This window comes from Centroberyx gerrardi, chromosome 18, assembly GCF_048128805.1.
Source record: "Centroberyx gerrardi isolate f3 chromosome 18, fCenGer3.hap1.cur.20231027, whole genome shotgun sequence".
NCBI classification, from domain to species: domain Eukaryota; kingdom Metazoa; phylum Chordata; class Actinopteri; order Beryciformes; family Berycidae; genus Centroberyx; species Centroberyx gerrardi.
In genome coordinates, this window is record NC_136014.1 from 2792501 (window position 1) to 2812107 (window position 19607).

General features: G+C 43.6%; 2 protein-coding genes across 3 annotated transcripts in view; both read left to right on the forward strand.

Moving 5' to 3' along the window:
* Positions 1-14074, forward strand: part of cad (carbamoyl-phosphate synthetase 2, aspartate transcarbamylase, and dihydroorotase) — a 425149-nt gene extending 411075 nt beyond the window's left edge. For both annotated transcript variants that reach the window (XM_078289706.1, XM_078289708.1), the window contains one exon: positions 13998-14074. The gene's annotated coding sequence lies outside the window, so the exon portion shown is untranslated. The remainder of the gene's footprint in view (positions 1-13997) is intronic.
* On the forward strand, positions 8108-16156 carry ttll2 (tubulin tyrosine ligase-like family, member 2). Its single transcript, XM_071910545.2, has 4 exons — positions 8108-8329; positions 8926-10328; positions 10677-10999; positions 16080-16156. The coding sequence occupies exons 1-4, from the start codon at positions 8108-8110 to the stop codon at positions 16154-16156; spliced, it is 2025 nt and encodes a 674-aa protein (XP_071766646.2).
* Positions 16157-19607: the final 3451 nt, after the last annotated feature.

A 19607-nucleotide genomic window follows, 5' to 3' on the forward strand; every position in this document is an offset into this window, starting at 1 on the left:
GCGGAAGCTCCTGGTCCCCGAGCTGCGGCGGTCTCCTGCCCCTGCTGAACTGCAGCAATCTCCAGTTCCTGCTGAGCCGCAGCAATCTCCTGCTCCTGCGCCGCAAAAGCTCCCAGTCCTCGAGCTGCGGCGGTCCCCTGTTCCTATGCTGCAAGAGCCTTCTGTTTCTGAGCTGTTTAAGCCTTCTGTTCCTGGACTGCTACTGTCTTCCATTCCTGTGTTGCAGCAATCCGCTGAGCCTGAATTGCAGCAGTCTTCAGTACCAGTTCTGCTGCAGTCTCCTGTGGCTGGGCTCCAGCAGCCTCCTGTTTCTCTGGCTCCTCCGGCCATGCCTGCCGTCATCCGGCCAGATTCCCAACCGTCGGCCGCATTTGCTGACGCCCTACTATTCCCCGTCGACTGTTCCCTCCGACGGCCTCTGCAGGACTCCGGTCCTGCATTCCAGTCTCTGGCCAGCTCTAGTGATTCCAGTGACTCCGATGACACCGTCGACTCCAGTGACACTGACTACTCCAGTGACACCGACAACTTCTATGTCTCCAGTGACCCCTGTAGCACCGGTACCGGCCCTGCTCTCCAGCCGCCGGCCTCCGGCCCTGCACTCCAGTCTCCGGCCTCCGGCCCTGCGTTCCAGTCCCCGGCCTCCGCTCCTGCGTTCCAGTCTCCGGCCTCCGCTCCTGCGTTCCAGTCTCCGGCCTCCGCTCCTGCGTTCCAGTCTCCGGCCTCCGCTCCTGCGTTCCAGTCTCCGGCCTCTGCTCCTGCGTTCCAGTCTCCGGACTCCGGTCCTGCACTCCCGCCGCCGGGCTCCAGTCCTGTACTCCAGACGCTGGAAGCTGATCCCGCAACCTGCCCCGACCTGCAGCCGAATCTTCTGGTGCTTGCTGCATTTCCTGACCTCCACCAACGTCGTGGACCTCCTGTGCGGCCCAACCTACGTCGTGGACCTCCTGAGCGGTCCCGCCTACGTCGTGGACCTCCTGAGCGGTCCCGCCTACGTCGCCGACCTCCTGAGCGGTCCCGCCTACGTCGCCGACCTCCTGAGCGGTCCCGCCTACGTCGTCGACCTCCTGCGCGGTCCCGCCTATGTCGCCGGTCTCCAGGTCATCCTCCTGGGCGATTCCGCCTGTGTGGTCGTCCTCCTGCCCGTCCTCCAGAGCTGCTCCGCCACTCTGGTCGTCCTCCAGAGCTGCTCCGCCACTCTGGTCGTCCTCCTGCCCGTCCTCCAGAGCTGCTCTGCCACTCTGGTCGTCCTCCAGAGCTGCTCCGTCACTCTGGTCATCCTCCGGCTCGTCCTCCAGAGCTGCGTCTCCTACATCGGCAGCTTCCAGGTCGATCTCTGGAGCTGCCCCGTCTTCGTCGCCAGTATTCAGGCCATCGTCCAGACCTACACTGCCCCTCTGTCCTGCCTCCAGGCCGTCCGCCTGAGGTTTCCTGCTCGGCCTCTGTCCTGCCTCCAGGTCGTCCGCCTGAGGTTCCCTGCTCCGCCCCTGTTCAGCCCCCAGGTCACTTGCCCCTGAATCCCTCCTCCGGACCCCCTCCGCCCACCCTGCTCGGTGTCCCTGACCAGCCTGGTGGGACGTCTGGTAGCCGTCCCTTGAGGGGGGGGTACTGTCATGGTCCCTGCCTGGCCCTTGTGTTTTCCTTGTGTTTCCCCTTCCTTGTGTTCCTAGTGCTCCCCTGTCGGTCTCTCTCCCTGTCCGTGCTTTGTTTGTGTGTGGGCGTGGTCTCCCTTCCCTGTTCTCCTGGCTCCCTCTCCCTCAGCAGGTACATGCAGAGGGGCGGGGCCGATCTCCACGGGAGTGAGGCTCACAAGGCACACCTGTCCCTCATCCCGCAATCAGCCCGGCTTCTTAAGCCTGCTCCAAATTCTCCCCAGTGCCAGATGATTCCCGCACATGCTCGTGTCTCATGCCTCCTCGCTCTCGTGAAGATCTCCTGTCGTAGTGTTTCCTCAGCGTATCACTTGTAGATACTCTAGTCCCAGTTTTCTAGTGAGTTTTTGTTAACTTTCGGAAATAAACTGTTTTTGTTCGATTCTGCATCTGGGTCCTGGCTCTCCTTGAACACACCCCTAACAGAATTGTCTGAATTAAAATCAACCTTTATTCTGACAAGGATGTGCCAAGAAAGTTCCAAAATAGGGTTATCCTTAGTAAAAGTGAGTTTTTTAAAAAGTGTTTCTTGCAAATTCTTATGAAAATCATTAAACATGTATGCAGTGGGTGAGTGGTTTGCAAAAATGTCCCAGGTTTGATTCCCATGTCTTTCTGTGTGCAGTTTGCATGTTCTCCTCATGTTCGCCTGGGTTTCCTAATGTACTGTTGTGTTTAATGAAATGCTGCCTTCTAATGGTTAAAGAAGAAAACACACATGCCTTTACATGACTACATGAAGGGTCAAACCACATATTGAACACTCTTGGGACCCGTACTCAGCAAACGTCACTTTCAGGTTGAACGTAAGTCTAACGTATTGTTAAATATGTATTTGTAGAAGTGGCAGGAATGTGGAGACGGACAACTTCTCTCATTGACTACACCAACTCGTGTGTCATTTATTTGAAACCCACAGAGACAGACAATTTACATCGTGCTGCCCAAAAACACAACAACCTACGTCGAGCTGACGTCACTCAGAAAACACAGACTTTCTTAAAGGGACCGTGTCTCCTTAACCCTGAGAAGCACACAATATAACTGCGTGTGTTAAACATACCCAAACCACAGATTATGGTGAATAATGTCTATAGAGTCCGCCACATATTGTTAAATATGAACAAATATGGCAAAGAAGATTCAGATTATATGATTCAGTTAGTACATCAGCCATGTTTATGAAAAGGGGCTTGTACGGAGAACCTTGTTTCAGATTTGTGTTTTTTGTCTGACAACAGCGATATATTCCTTCTTCACTTCCACTCTTCAACTGTATCTTCCCTCCCTCCTCCTCCCTCCCCCTTCACCCACCTCCTACTCCCTCTCCCTCTTTTCCTCCTTCTCTTCCTCCTCCTCCTTCTCCTCCTCAGCTCCTCCAAAGCCTCCAGAGCCTGGTAGGAGGTCTAGGTGGTATGTTCCGGGCCAGTCGGAGGAGAAGAAGAATAATCCGCTGAGCGAGTTCCTCAGTGTGGCTCGAAACCAGGCGCCTGGGTCCCAACCAGAACAAGCTGCTGTACCTGCCTTACCCAGCACCACCACCCCAGACCCCAAGACTGAGGTAGTGTTTCTACAGTATGTTTGTTGCAGTGGGTGGTATTCCCAGAGTTGGTGTTATTAGCCCCACACCGGGAATACCATTATTTTGTAAACCAAAAAATAGAGAAGTCAAGCGATCTGCACACCTTCAAAATCTTCTAGGCAGATGCAAAAGGATAAGGATAGGACTAAACAGAACAGAAAAACTCCATGCACACTGCCTTGCAATACACAGCACTTTATTGCTGAGCTTTCGGCCCTAGGCCATCATCAGAGCAAAGTGAGCAGTACAACAAACACACATAGTCCCTTGGATCATCACTGTTGTTTAGGGAAAGTACACATGAATACCAAAACCAGAAACTACAATACATCAAGAAAAGTGTAAATACCTATCCAAATAACCAATCACAACATCATCAATCACAATATCATACTCAATATAATATTGTAGACTGTTATATTGATGTATGGTATCTGTAACCAATATTAATGATTCGAAAGATGATGTTGCAGTGGAAAAAAAAAATTGTCTCAGTATCTCATTATAACGGGAAAAGTTTCTCGTTATTAATGAGATTTTTTTCTCGTTATAACAAGATATTTTCATGTTATAATGATATATTTTGTTGTTATTACGACATACCAACTTATCTCATTATAACAAGAAACTTTTCTTGTTATAACGAGATACCAACTTATGTCGTTAGGGTTAGGGTTAGGGTTAGGGTTATCTCGTTATAACGACATACGAAGAAACTTTCAAATGTTGTTATAAGGAGAAAAAGATCTAGCCTAATGAGAAAACAGCCTATGGAGAAATTGAGAATGGTTCGTTTACACGATTTAATCAAGTTTTATTTCATGCTTGGGTACACTAGGCCTACTTCACCTTTCGACAGCGCTGTCCAACACACCGGTGCTGAATGCACGAGACTGATAGGCATGGCTTTTACAATGTGAGGTGTATACAGCTAATTTCACAAGGCATCTTTATTGTTATTCTAGTCTTATACATTGGCAAAAATGGAACTTCTCTCAGTTGTACGCCTAATGAAGGCTTTCATCAGGGTAGAAACATTGCTGACATCCAAAATGTCATGAGTGAATGAATCGCTCTTACGTCATGGTGTTGCGCAGCCAGGTCTTCAGCTGGGCTGAGAAAGAGCGCTCCGATGCCGAAGATAATGCCGTGCTGATACACAGTATAACAGCATTCCCTCTTGTGTGATATTGGTTAAGTGAGCGGGTATAGCCTAGGTAACACCGCATATGCACACATCAATTATGTGCCATTTACTGACTGCATACATTTTTATTAGCCTAATGAATTATTTTGTATTTTATGAATGCAAATAGGCCTAGATCATGAAAGATATGTTTCATCATTGCAATGATGAAACATTATCTTTTATGAACTCTAGCTTGCGCTAGTTCTTTATTGTTCAGCTCACCAAACAGGAGCCACATTTTCATCTCACTCTCTAATGGCCGTTTCCTAGTTCACCAGAGCCATCTATTGGTCAAACTTGGTATTACACTATATTCCAAAACATAAGAATGTTTCTGAATATCATTACAGATGTCTCTTAGGGAAGGTCTTCTTTCCTTGCCAATCATATATTATCCCATCTGCAAAGTCTCTAGTATCACGTTCATATTTCTTTATCTTGTAGGCTTGTGAACCTTTCACCTCGCCCTCAACTACATGTGAGGGCCAGTTGGCCAACAGCGTTCGCTATATAGAGACAGAAAGCCTGGACTTTTGAACTCTCAGCAGGTCACCTTTGCCGCTGGCTAACGCTACGCGGCCTGTCATCATCGGCTAGGCGGCGAGCAGAATAACGGAGCGCCGGTCCCACTCACCTTCATAACCAAAGCGGTACATGTCAACAGAGATTCTCACTTTTCACTCAGTCGCTTAAACACAATCTTCCTGTGACTAAACAAAACAGTGTCAAAACTGTGTCAAAACCTCACAGTATGAACTCTACACTACATCATTTCTGATCGCTTTCACAGAAAATGCAAATGTAAAGCACATTTTTGTGCTTTACAATCATTCAACAAAAATGTCTACAACAGATAACAGAAACAGAAAAACAGAAAAACAGAAAAACAGAAACAGAAAAATCAGCTGTGTAGTCTTGCTGCTCCAAATGGATTAGGCTATATTGTTTTGAGTTAAAATACACACTCACATTTATTGATTCATAGGCTACTGTATGTTGATTGTGCAAATCCTTACATGCAAAACAGTATAAACAGCAATCATGTGTTGACACTCACACATTGACAGTGATTTGATATTGTTGAAAAAGAGATGGACTACATTTGGCAGGCACATTTTGGAGTAGACTAAATGACTTCATTTGCTCACATGTGAAAGCAGCCAATGCTGTCAGGACACTGTGGCAGAGGCCGCAGGGGACAGCTGCGGCACGGAAGAAGCTTTTTCCCTTGTTCAACTGCAAGGTAGGCCTACAAAGTCAGCTGCGATGTGGAGCAAATGTTGCCGCCAGAGGAAAATCCATCTTTCTGCTGTTTTCTTTTCCACTTTAGTTTGAACCGGCTACATTTGACATACTGTATTGTATACAGTGTTTCAGCAGTTACAGCTGCTGAGGAGGTTTTTTTGATGAACCTATAGTTTCATTGTTTTAGTGTTATCATCACAAATATTTGCATGTATGTTTTTTTTTCTCAAACTAAATCTGATGACTAAGCTGATTTGTAGTAAATTTCCTGGGGAGCCACTGCAACCCCTGCAAGGACCTCTGGGGGTCCCTGGACCCCACTTTGAGAACCACTGACCTAGCCTTCATTGAAAGTAACCACTAAATCTTTGATGGCCAACACAACATATACGACTTTAAACATAAGTATCAAAATATTTTACCTGCTATGGTAATACACAAAACAAGTTTGTAATATAACACAGCTCAGATGCTTGGGTGTGAATGTTGGCTGTGTGGATGCAGTTTGGATCAGAGGGAGAGAAAAAGAGGGAAAACACTGGACAGCGCTCGTGATTTGATCCCAGTAGGGATGGAGACCTGGAAATCTGAAAGATTGGTGGAAGGAAGTAACCAGTGAGCTAATGCCAGTGTGGCAGACACTAGAGGAAACTGACTTCATCAATACATATGGTTACTGGACAGACCTTCCTGCTCCATAATGCATACTTGATTTATGCACGGAGAAGAATCTTCATAACTTCAACCATTACCCAGCTCTGATACGTACTGTTCTCTGTTGTACGGAGGGAACGTCACTCCAAACTCCATTCAAAATTCAATTTACGTATCTGTCAGTTTAATGTGGCTTTGCTTATCTGACAACAGTTTGGAGGTCAGCACGTCAGATCAGAGGGAGAGAAAACACCACCCGCGCTTTGATCCCAGCTAGGGATAGTGACCATCAAATGTGAAAGATTTGAGGAACCAAGTAACCACTGAGCTATTCCCAGTGCAATGCTGAAGAGAGGAAACTGACCTTAGAAACACAAATACAGTTCACTGTGGAGTAGCTCTGCTCTACAATATATTCTTGATTTACGCACTGGGAAAGCTAATCCTCATAATACTTCAACCATTAAGTAGCACTGTTTATTCTCAGATGTGTTTCATGTTGCTACCTTTTAGTTTTGACCAGAGGATGTCACTGGCTGGTGATGGTGAGTAGTGAACAGCGACCGAGGGTGGCCCGGTGTGCGCGCTGAAGCTCAGTCAGCCACAGGAGCTCAAGTCTAACCCTGAGCTGTTTTGAAACCATTTGGACGGAGCTAACTTCCAGCAGACTCTCACCAACACTTCAAGTGCTTCAAAATAGTCTGTGTGGTATTTAGTCAACTGGGATTTGTCCTGTGAGCCCATTGATAAAGCATTTGGGAATATACTGTACTCAATTCCTCTTCTCTTAGAAACAACAAACAAACACTATCTGAGGCAAGGCATACCCTACATAAAGGACATTAGTTGCATTTAGGTTTGTGTGTGTGTCTCCCTCAGACTAGAGCCACAGAGGAAGCGAAGAGGGAGATTGCGCCCGCCACCCAGGGGGATCTGCATAGAGCCGAAAGGCGGTGGCCAATAAGTGACCTTATTGTATTTTATGGTATTGTATCTCCTATGGTATCACTATAATATTCCTATAGCAACTTACAGTTTTGCTGTGATAGTTGCATAGTATCATTCATACAGTGTATTATAGGATTACCACAGTTGTTTTCATTTCGGGCTGATGAATAATCTTTCTACCAGATAAAAGCATGCCTATACAGAAGAAGACAGCCACTCAACAATAGTAACAATAGTAATTAATTTATCTAACAGCCGTTGGTCTGTACAATGGAAGCCTCCGGCACAGAAACCTGCCTAACAGCCTGTCTATCCACCTGTCTATGTGTATATCTATGGGTTTGTCTGTAGGAGGAGCTAAGAGGACACACTATCTGTCTGTCTATACACAGGAGGACGTGAAAGAAGAGACTATCTGTCTATGTGTTTGTCTGCAGGAGGAGCTGAGAGGAGAGACAGAAAGAAAGAAAAGTAGAATGATTATTAGTTAATGTGGATTCAGTATCTCAAGGTAAGACAAATCACCTAATGAATTTTCCTACATTTGAAATGCCTCATTTGTAGATTCTACTGACTTTTATTTGAGAATCTGACGTGTGTCAATGGGAACTAGAGCAGTTCTGGCTTGTGTAGTGCATGTATCAGTGTTTTCCCCAGGATGTTATTCTTGTCAGGGTGTAAGAACCTCTGAAACAGTATTTAGCAGTATCTATTTAGAATAAGGCAGATAAGAGAAAGGCTTTCAAATAGAGTAAAACAGTGCCACCCAATGGGAGACAAAACCATAAAATACTCCATGTATCTATTTATCTATCAATCTGTAGTATTTGATGCTGCATGGCTGCATCCCTGGTGTTCAGGCTACATGATGGAGGTCCTGAGCTGGTGAGGGAGGTTCTTCTGGAGCGTGGATGGGAGGAATATGATAAAGGAGAGCAGGAGGAGGAGGACTGGAACCTCTACTGGCGGGCCTCTGCCTTTCGCAACTCGGAGTATCACAACCTCCTGCCATGGCAGCGCCTCAACCACCATCCCAAAACTGTTGGCATCACACGCAAGGTGACTGTTTGGCTGTGTTGTGTTCACGGTCATGTTTTTTTCCTCCTTAAATGAATACAGTTAGTTTTTGGTAGAATGTCCTGTTGGTCAACTTAGCCATTAAGTGATGAGATCATAAACACCAAAGTCATCCATGTGTCCCTGGTAGATGTTTGCCTGCAGTGCTCCATGCTAACAGTTTAGACTGGCATTATCCAAAGTAAGAAGACTGACTAAAAAATGTTGTTAGTGGTTTTTATTATATGGACTGTCGTAAATTTTAAAAATGAAATATCATTAATTTAATATAGCTGATGTGGCAGGTTTATTTATGGAATTATTTCAGTTGAGCGACCACATATTTATCCACTGTGCAGTGATTTTTTAACTGTACATCCATCACCTTAATACTTTGTCCTGCTTCAAGAAAGTAGTCCCTGCTAGCTCAAAACACTACCTGATTTTTGCCAATATACTACACAAAACTTGCCATTTAGCTTTAGAGCTGCTATAAAGAGCGCCTCCACACAGAAACCCAATAGAAACAGTCTCTAGGCTTTCTTCTTTTCAATTAAAATAAACATACTCTAAATGAACGGTTTGTAATTCATTGGAAGGACTGCTTGGCACGCAACTTGAGGAGGATGAGATCCACATTTGGTTCGACTCTCTACAACTTCAGTCCCACTGCCTTCATCCTCCCCAACGATTACACCCGCTTCCTGTCCGAATACACAAAAGAACGTCTGACCAGAGGGCTGTCGGCCTACTGGATCTGTAAGCCTGTGGATCTCTCCCGAGGCAGAGGGATCTTCATCTTTGAGGATATTAAGGACTTGGTCTACGACTCCTCTGTGATCATCCAGAGGTATATCAGCAACCCGCTACTCATCTCCGGCTACAAGTTTGACCTGAGGATCTATGTGTGCGTGAAGAGCTTTCACCCGCTGACTGTTTACATGCATCAGGAAGGTCTGGTGCGTTTTGCCACAGAGAAATACAACCTGTCATCCCTGAATAACCTCTACGCTCATCTCACCAACACCAGCATCAATAAGTTTGGTCCTTTCTACACAACCAACAAAGAGAGGGTGGGCCAAGGGTGCAAGTGGACCATGAGCAAGTTCCGATATTTCCTCCACAGCCAAGGCATCAACGAGCTTCTCCTTTGGCAGAGAATCAACAACATTGTCACTCTTACCCTCCTCACTATCGCTCCCTCTGTCCCGTCAAGTCCTAACTGTGTGGAACTGTTTGGCTTTGATATTCTCATTGATTCCAAGTTTAAACCCTGGCTACTGGAAGTCAACTACAGCCCCGCGTTAACTTTAGACTGCCAAGCGGACGTGTCAGTCAAGAAAGGGTTAATTAGCGATCTAATTGATCTGATGAACTACAGGTCAATCGACAGCCTGAGAGAGAGAGCCTACCAGGGACACAAGTACAAGCAGCCATGCTACCAGGCTAGCCAGGCCTCTCAAGTTTCAACACTTGTCCTGTCTAAGTTTAAAGAACTTAAGTCCCAGAGAAGGAGGAGGAGTGGTAGCCAGTCCTCACAAACTCAGACGCTACCTCTGCTTAAAGTACTTTGCCAGCACCAGCCCCACAAGATCAGCCAAAGCCAGTTCAGGCAACATGCTCTGGTAGCCGGCTGCCAAAAATACCTTGACTTGAACAGGATACCTGTGGCCAGGGGCAGAATAATTCATGCCAACATTGCTACAGCCACTAAAACCCAAACCCACACCGACCGGGCTCTAAACCCGATACTCGGCCCACACTCAAGGACAACCACAGCAGTGGTAAACAGACACACACGCCCCGCTGTAGCATCGTGTCTGATGGACAACAGGGCACTTTACATGTCTGAGGTTACAAACCATGACGACACTGAAACTGAGATGGAGCCCTCAGGAGAAGCATACGTTTGCTCTGCAATACCTGATATCCCTCAGCTGGGGCTGGGAAGCCTGAGGTCCAAACCTGCTGCTGGGTCCTGGAAGCTCCCAAACATCCACAGGTAGATATTGCCGTCTTGCCTGTGGGTTTGTTGCTAGGGTTTGAGCGATATTCAAACATTTAATTGAAAGTAATAGTTTTCTTGTTTATATTTTTGCATAGTAATTTTCAAATTTAAAGATATTCAATATCGGCACAAAATATGGGCTATCAGCAGCTTCAATCAAAAAAAAAATCATTATCTGTATCATTCTTCAAAAACCCATATCGGTAAATATATACCTATATATGATATAACATGTACATAAAATATTAAAACCACACAGAAACAGCAAAACAAATACAAAAAGCCCTTTAAATATGGTATATTAACAAAAAATATATTGTTGTGATTGATTCCCATTGCAAGATACAGGCCAGTAAAGCTTCCCTTGGAGGGAGCCAGAGCACCGGACAGAGAGAAAACTCCTCCCCTCAGAGTTGGAGACTTCATACTGACCTTCCCATTCAACAAAGCTACTCTGAAGGCCTCGCAAAACAAACTGGATGTGAAGCTAGCCATCCAGGAGCTTCACAAGTTGACTGGTCAGCTGGCCTCAGGCAGTAGACAGTCAGATAAGAAAAAATGGAGAGAGGAGGACATGGTGAAGAAGGATGAAGGTGTCAGGACAGGTGAAGAAGACTTTGAGTCATTGTTCTGGGGGCCAAAGGAGCCTCTGCTGCTCAGTCAGTGCTTCCCCCGCAGTTAAAGCGGTACTGCTTGAGATTCTGTTTTTTTCTTTTTATTCGTCTTTTTAATTTTGCTGTGGTGTTTCTGCACCGCACTTCCCAGAGATCACCTGTCAATCAAACAGTGTGTCCAGTACTGTGACCTTGGATTTTCTGCTGATGAAGTTTGAGTTTCTGTGGGTGGCGCTCTTTTCTTTGTCTGTTCAGCCATGGTGGCTATCACTGCTCTAAACAAACCATGAAAATTATATAAATTATGTGAATTATATGAAAATGTTGTGGATTATTACTTTAAGCAAACCCTTTGAATTTCTGTACTGAAAGACTTTTGATTGGTCTGCCACAAAGACCAAATACAGGAGGGAAAACAAAAGAGCTTATTCATTGTCATGACATTGATGTTCATATTAACAGTATTCTTAAGCTCTCCTTTTGTTCTTGTTTTTTCACATTTTTAACAGTAGAACTCGCAACAGGCGGCAGCTGTTGAGAGCGCAGTGCAGGCGTATGCTTTATGCACAAATCATATTCCTTAGTGCTGTTACGGTCCCAGTGAAGACGGACATATGGCCCTGAGAACGCAGCCAACGCTGGTGGGAATGCATCACCTCTGAGGTCTTCTCAGACACTGAGTGGCTGAACAGCTTTCGTATGGGGAAACGTACTTTTGACTTTGTATGCCATCAGCTTTGAGATAATCTTCAGTGGCAAAACACTCACCTTAGGGCCGAGCCAGCCCACATCAGAATGTGGATTCTGAGATCAGACCTCAATGCAGCCAAGATCCGATACTGCGAGCGTACACACCTGACAGTTAATGCGAGCTGGCGGGATCGGATGGTCACTAGCCAATCTGAACACTTTTCCTCCCAAATTAATCATACAAACTGAATGGAAATATGGCACATTACATTATGGATGCACTGATCAGTTGGCTGCTACTGCTGCCTACCCCTGTGGAAATAAATATTTTTTTATCCAAAGGAAGGTATTACATGTTGGTGTGTTCTTGATGAAACAGGTTTTCATTGAGGCTCTGTATAAGCTACGCCTTCTCTTCCTCTAATTGTTTTTAATCAGCTAATCAGAAATTCTAATTAATCTAATCAAACATTCATGTCAGAAATGAATATATGTGAGCTGTCAGTGTTTAACAGTTGAAGATAATGAATGAATACAATAATCAAACCAATCAGAAAGTCACTCTGAAATTGTATGCCACATTTTACATTAAAATAATAAATAAATAGGATATCATACATTATCAGTCTGTGAGTGTCTGTGACCCTGTGTATTCATGCCTAAATCCCTGTGCCTGACATTGCTTTTGCTTTTCTATGCTGGCGCCATCTGCAGGAGAAGAATGGGCTGGGTTGACTTGTATACTATTGACAAGGTAGGATGCTAGCCAGTTTGCTATATTTCTGCTAAGTAGCAAGTTAGCAGTGCTAGATTATGCCAGAATTCATCAGACAGCACATCAAGATTAGTGACAAATGTTGGGTCGTGAATTTTACAAAATGTAATTATTGGAAGGTGGGACTAGGGGAACAGTTGCATATTGGAGCTTTTTTTTTGTCATCAATTTTTTTATTGACATTTTAGTATGAAACAGATGTGGCCATACATTCATTTAACAACAGAGAGGAGTGAACAAAAAAAAAATAAAAGGAATTTTCCCATTTAATACGAATATCAACTCAGATGTTGATCTCACATATTGGAGCTTTAAAGAGCAGATGGGTCTGTTCTCTATTACAATATAAACAGCCTGTATTGATACATGAGCACAAATACCGAATATAGGCCTATAATGTGACCGGGCAGTTGAAACGGTGATCATCCGAACATTGCTGATCTATTTAGAACATCTATTGGCTGATTATAATTGGTGGCCTATTGATCCCTACTTGAAACATTAAACAAAAGAATGAACCCCCTACCTGCCCCCAAACACACACACACAGAGTCATTTAATATGAGTGATAGAGACTCCGTCCTTTTCCTTGATGCATACTCTGCCTGATGAGTACTTAGTTTCCTGTTGTCCGTTTGGGTAGATGGTCTTGACTGTCCCATTAGGATACTCTCTCCTCTTATACTGGGAAGTGTGGATCTCTCTCTGACCGTTGGGGAAATCTACCATCTTCTCACCTGACCTGGAAAAGGAGAGTGATGAGCTGGCAAGCTAGGCACTGATGGACATGTACAAGTCGCATGAATCCTGAGAGCAGGGATTAACAAATGTGCAAATGAACCTAAAGCCCTATTTGCATGGGAATTGTATTATGCGGAGACCTAATGCAATTAATGCTTTTCCCAACCTTTGTTTGTGAATTGCATGGATTGCATGGAACCTTTCTCTATAGATTGCACTACTGCCTCCAGTTTTCATGACAGGAGGAAAATAGAAATCGTGTTTAGATGAAGAAGAAAAATAAATTGCATGCCAAAAACTAATTATGGCTGAAATTGGTCAATTTGATTTGTGTAGGATTAGTATTCTTTATTGGATTAGTACTTCTGTCTTCACGAAAACAGGAGGTAATTTGCATCAGAATTTTTACATAGCAGATATGCACAGGATTAAAATCACTGATTATCTCCGCAATTATGACAAATCACTAGATGCCCCCAGGTTATATTAGTCCCATGCAAATAGGGCTGAAGAAAGCAACAAGGCACCATTATGTTTACCTTTAAATGAGTATGATTTTCTAATGTGCTTTTCCCAGGTGAGGGAATGCATTACAGTGATGGATGGAGGCAGGAATGGACGGATGACTCAAGAATGCACTTTTGCTTTATATAGAAGGAATGAGTGCAACAAAAGATTCTGCACACTTTTTTTTTGCACGCTTCGTCAAGCACTCAGATCGCCGCTTGTGACACAAAAAGCCATGAATACTCCGATAGAGATGCATAGTTGCATTAAGGTGTATATATGTCTAAAATGCCCTTCAATAATGCCACTAAAATCAGAATACTCCATGTCTTAAAGGAATAGTTCACCCAAAAATGAAAATTCTGTCATCATCTACTCACCCTCATGCCAAATGAAACACAGGTGAAATTTGTTAGTCCATATAACACACAGGGAGGTTGCCAGCACAACTTCATAGAAGCCTTCTCCAAAACAACTGAAGTCAATGGGGACCTGTTCTTTAGAGTTCCAAAACAAAAACAGCCAAACAATCACACTGTGAATAGAAAGACCTATACACCATTATTTGTTGCAAATCAATCAGCTGTAGTTAAGATTTGCACTAAATTATGGTGTAAATATAGGTCTTTTTGGAACTCTGAAGAACTGGTCCCCACTGACTTCAGTTGTTTTGGAAAAGGCTGCTATGGAGTTGTGCTGGCAACCTCCCTGTGTGTTATATGGACAAATTTCACCTGTGTTTCAACTGGCATGAGGGTGAGTAGATGATGACAGAATTTTCATTTTTGGGTAAACTATTCCTTTAATGCAATTATGCTTACTCCAACTATGACCTTATTCGGGTTAAGGCAATCAGAAAATGCTGTTTACATGGCAATTTCTTATTCAGACTATTGTCTTAATTGGGTTAATATCGGATTATTGTTGTCCATGTAAACGTAGTCATTGTTTGGTGGGTTTGGGGTTGGAGTAACCTCTCTCTATTCTTTTGCCCAAGAAAGCAGTGAAGGCAGTGACCTACTGAGTGAAGACTCACTCAGCCTAGAAGAAGACTTTTTTGTTTACATTTTCTCAAGATTTAAGATGTGCCTTGGGAAGTTGTCAATAAAAGCCCCTTCTCTGTTTTGACTTCAACATTGTCTCTCGCCTCTACTTTCCCACAGAGGGTCTGGCCCATGGTTCCCTCACATTATTGTATTGCATGACTTTAATTTCCAGTTGGTCACGTTATGCATGTCTACTCTTAGATATATACAGAACATGGTTTATACAATATGCCAAACATGTTTTGTTTTAATCACATCTGCTTTAATGCGCATAAATTGGACATAATGCCCCTAATTATTCATTCCAAGTTTCTTTTTTTTTCTTATAGTGCTCATTTATACTTTTCATTAACCATATTCAGGAAATAGTCTGATTTTTCCTGCTTTGTGTCTTTATTTTGGTGGTTAAATTAGTCTTAAATCCAATGTTAAAAAGTACAAAATTTGACTTTCTGAAACGTGCAGGTACCCAAAGCTAACTATCTAATGAATTTGTAGTTACAAGTCCAGTGAGTGCAGTCTTACTGTGAAAGGCGAACAACAGTGCCATCGGGGAAGACCGTCTCCTCTCGGCCGTCAGGCTCCAGACACTTGATGGTCTGGTCTGGAAACAGGATCTCTCTCTTCCCGTCAGGGTGACGCTTCTCTGTTGCAGAGGGAGACATATTATAAGCCGTAGTCAATGTCATTTACTGGCAAATTTTTACACTTCTGTTTTCTGACAATGAAATAAATTAGGGTCAGACCGATATATTGGTGTGCTAGTATATTTTTGCTGGTTGAATCCTTTTAGTTAAAATGGGATAATATGATGGGTATGATGCAGTTTAACTTATTACCAATTTATTGTAGAGTTTATCAGTACTACACTGATTGTCTATAGAATGACTTTAACCTGAATTGATTCTAATGGGACATTTTGATCAGATTCCACACAAGTATGAATGAAAATGTTTATGATTATGATGACCATTATTCTTATCATTATTCTGTCTTTCAATGGAGAGTTTTAGTGTCCCATGCTGTTTCAGAGGCTTTTCCACCGACAAGAATAAAACTCTAAACTGTGAATACTTGTAATTTTTGTGGCATGAAAATGGTCAAATTTAAAGATATTTTATATCAGCAAAAAATATCAGCTATCAGCAGCTTCAATCCCAAAATATCTGCATCGGTATCATGTGTTCTCAAACTGACCTGTAATTAATATAACACCCAAACCGCAACCAGCGTAGGCTCTATCTGCTGTCAGACACATTCATGCTTACCAATCTGCTTGTTGGGGAAGTGAAGGACCTGCAGACCACTTGGGTAGGTGGTATGTGTTGTCTGTGCATCAGCATAGTAGTACACCTGCAATACACAAGCACAGGCTGTAGTAGTACAAACAAATTACAGTCAATAGCAGAACACCTACATGATACTAACCTACAAAGACAAAGCTCATAGCTTGAGTCCTATTATAAAAATGTTTTTTCCCCATTTGGGGGCAAGAAGACGATCGTCCATATTGAAAAGTATGCAAGTTACTGAGCTTAATTGAGACCATACCACACTGTTTAAATTGATTGAAAAACATGCCGAAGAGTTGCTGTGTTGTGGATTGTACTTCCAACAAGTGTAAAAATCCCAACAAGTGTAAAGGTAAAAAAAAAAACGTATAGTGACAGTTCTCACCACTTTCCCATCTGCCAATATGTGTTTGACATCTCCATTGAAGAATGTGACCGTTACCGTCTTCTGATCAGCAGAAATCTCTTTCCGTGTCCCGTTAGCAAAAGTCACCAGTCTGTAGCCATTAGACAGAACTTGCTCTGTCTGGGTAGACAAAGAAATCCTCATCAGTGTTGTGTTTACAATATGGAGGTCAATCTGGACTGGATGTTGATTTGTAGATTTATAGAAGAGTAATGAATGTATCAGGTCAACTTATTCAAATCATTTAATGCTGGCAAATTTTGGCCGTGGCTGGTTAAGTCTCATTGCTACTAGCCAGTTTAGCAGGCACCTACCCTGTTTTTGATCGGCCTTTTCTATTCTTAACTACTTAGGCAGGTAAGAAATTTAATTGAAATTCTAAATGAATTTGCCTTTAACGCTCGTTGATGAAAATAGTTTCTTTTTTATTTAATCATGTAGTCTCATTGAGATCCAAATCTCGTTTTCAACAAAAAGAACAAAAAACAAAAAATGACAAAGAAAACACACGATTCCATCAAACAGTCAGCAACATAAAGTGACATACACATTATAAAATTCAAAATTCATAGAAAATGTGAGATTTCATTGCATTAAAATCACTGAGGGGGCAGGAAATTCTAATTCTAAACAGTGATTGGTGATGTACTTTGCATTCCTGTGTCATTTTGTTGTCTGGTGCATTTTTCTTAATTCTTTTTATTACAGAAGATTCTTCAGCTATCTAAACCATCAGTAATAAATGTCATGTTTTGGTGTCAGCCCCTCAGAATCAAAGAGTGAGTGCTTCTCTCTAGTCTAATGAACAAGTTTCAAATTTTAAATTAATAAATAATTAATTCATTAAATAAATTCATTTTTGTCCCTGTGTGCTTCCCTATTTCAGTGTCAGCGTTTCCCTAGGAGAAATGTGTTAGTCAAGGTGGTAGTAGTAACCTAAATGCCTAAATAAATAACATAAATTAATGTTTTCTGCCATATCTGTTTAATATGCAAGAATAAAAAAACGTGATTAAATTACTTTGCGTTGCTTTTGTAAAGTCAAATTCATATGAACTTACTTGTAGGCTAACAAAGTATACCAGTAAATACAGACACATAATTTGAGGTTGCGTACGGACTTACTTAATGGTCTTACTTAATGGACTTAATTAATGGAGTTAGGTAGTTTGAATCACCCAAAGAAATCTGCAAGGGAATTTTCCGCCGGCAAAGGATTCAGTCCAACGCTGATCCCCTGTGTATTTGTCCAATCGCCAAACCCTGATGCCTACCTTTGACTGAAGGCAAAGGTTCACACCCGTTCTCTGGGGGTTGTCAAAAGGCATTCTGGGAAACGCGGGAAATCACTAACTGAAGTACGAAGCAGGTTATGGGAAGGTGGGAACACTAAAAATGTAAATTACAACCTTCATCACAAGATAAGTCCTGAAATGCATTGAACAGCACAAATTGATGATATCTGAGTGTGGATTTTTCCTTTAAAAGACTGTAGAGATGCAAATATGATGCAATGCATTTTTGTTTCAAGCTCACCTGCCCATCAGAATAGATTATCTCCTCACATATGTGTGTTGGGATGTTTTGTCCTGAGTTCCCCACCTGTGGTCCTGAAGTCTATTGAGTACAATAACACTTTGGTTAGACCAATATATACTGTATATGTAAAATTCTGGGGGAAACACTGAATACTTGTGCAAGTATTCAGCACTCGATGCTCACATTAAGGAAATCACTAAGATAGCATTTTTCCATCTACGTAATATCTCGAAAATTCGCTCCCTACTAAACACGGCGGATGCTGAAACCTTAATTCACGCTTTTGTTTCATCAAGACTCGATTATTGTAATGTCTTACTCTCTGGCCTACCTAACTGTAGTATTAAAAAACTACAACTTGTGCAAAATGCTGCTGCCAGAATACTAACCAGAACTAGAAAATTTGACCACATCACTCCTATCCTAACCTCCCTTCACTGGCTCCCAATTCAAGCCAGATCTGACTTTAAGGTGCTTCTGTTAGCTTATAAATCGTTACATGGGCTTGCACCATCATATCTATCCGACCTCATCATCCCTTATATTCCATCTCGTGCCCTCCGTTCGCAGGACGCTGGCTACCTTATTGTCCCTAGAATCAAGAAAAAATCAGCAGGCAGTAGAGCTTTCTCCTACCGAGCTCCCTATCTCTGGAACCAGCTACCTCTTACAGTCAGGGAAGCTAATTCTGTCGAAATCTTCAAATCTAGACTCAAAACCTATCTTTTCTCGCAATCTTACGACCTACCTTAGCACCGCTGGCCTGGGCTCGTCACAGTCTTCTCTCTTACCCTAGCCTAGATAGTATTTATATAGAAATTTGCCGTTGGGAACATAAGCATAGGGATGCCCTCTGGCTACACTGTGTCTAATCACTTCCTATCTGCTGTCTGTATGAGCGTGTCTGTGCCCAAATACGTCTGGGTCTTGTGCTGCTTCTGCACAGCTCTGTGTGTGTGTGTGTGTGTGTGCGCGGCTGGTTTTCTCCTCCCTTTCTCAGATTCCTCTGACCCTGATGGTCTTCGGTGCTGGCCTTAGTCCCATCCCTAACGCTGCTCCCACCTGGATCTCTCTCCGTGTGTTCGCTGTCTTTGTGTGTACCTGTCTCCTCCCCCTTTCTCAGACTCCGGTGCAGTGCAGTGGTCGCCAGTGCATGCCATAGTCCCATCCCTGCTGCCGCTCCCACCCGATGTGCTCTGACTCCGTGTGTTCTGTGTGCAGCTGTCTTCTCTCCCCTTCCTCAGACTCCGGTCCAGTGCTCCACCTGCCAGTGGACAGGTGTCGCTCCCGCCGGTCGTTGGCGCCGGCCTTGGTCCTGCTCCCACCCAACGTGCCTGTCTTGTGTTCTGCTGCTGCTGCTTCTCCCCTTACTCTCTCCCCCCTTCAGACTCCGGTGCAGTCCAGTGGTCGTCAGCGCCGGCCTCGGTCCCTTCCACATCCCTGATGCTGCTGCCCCCCGTGTGTCTCTGACCCTGTGTGTTCTGTTTGCAGCTGTTTCCCCCCTTCTTCTTTACGTGTGTGTGTGTGTCTGGGTGTGTTGTGTGTGTGTACGCGGCTTCCTCTCTGACTCCAGGTCAGTGTTCTACCTGGCAGTGACGGGTGCTGCCCTGGCTCTTCGTCGTCAGTGCTGCCTTGCCCTTCCTTTCCGCTGCTCCCTCCTGGA

Excerpts from the sequence above, each read along its gene's own strand:
- ttll2 (XM_071910545.2), top strand. The coding sequence starts at position 8,108 with ATGGCTGCATCCCTGGTGTTCAGGCTACATGATGGAGGTCCTGAGCTG. Across the intron at positions 10,329-10,676 it reads AAGCTCCCAAACATCCACAG|ATACAGGCCAGTAAAGCTTC; the intron begins GTAGATATTGCC and ends TCCCATTGCAAG. Across the intron at positions 11,000-16,079 it reads GCCTCTGCTGCTCAGTCAGT|GCTGTAGTAGTACAAACAAA; the intron begins GCTTCCCCCGCA and ends ACACAAGCACAG.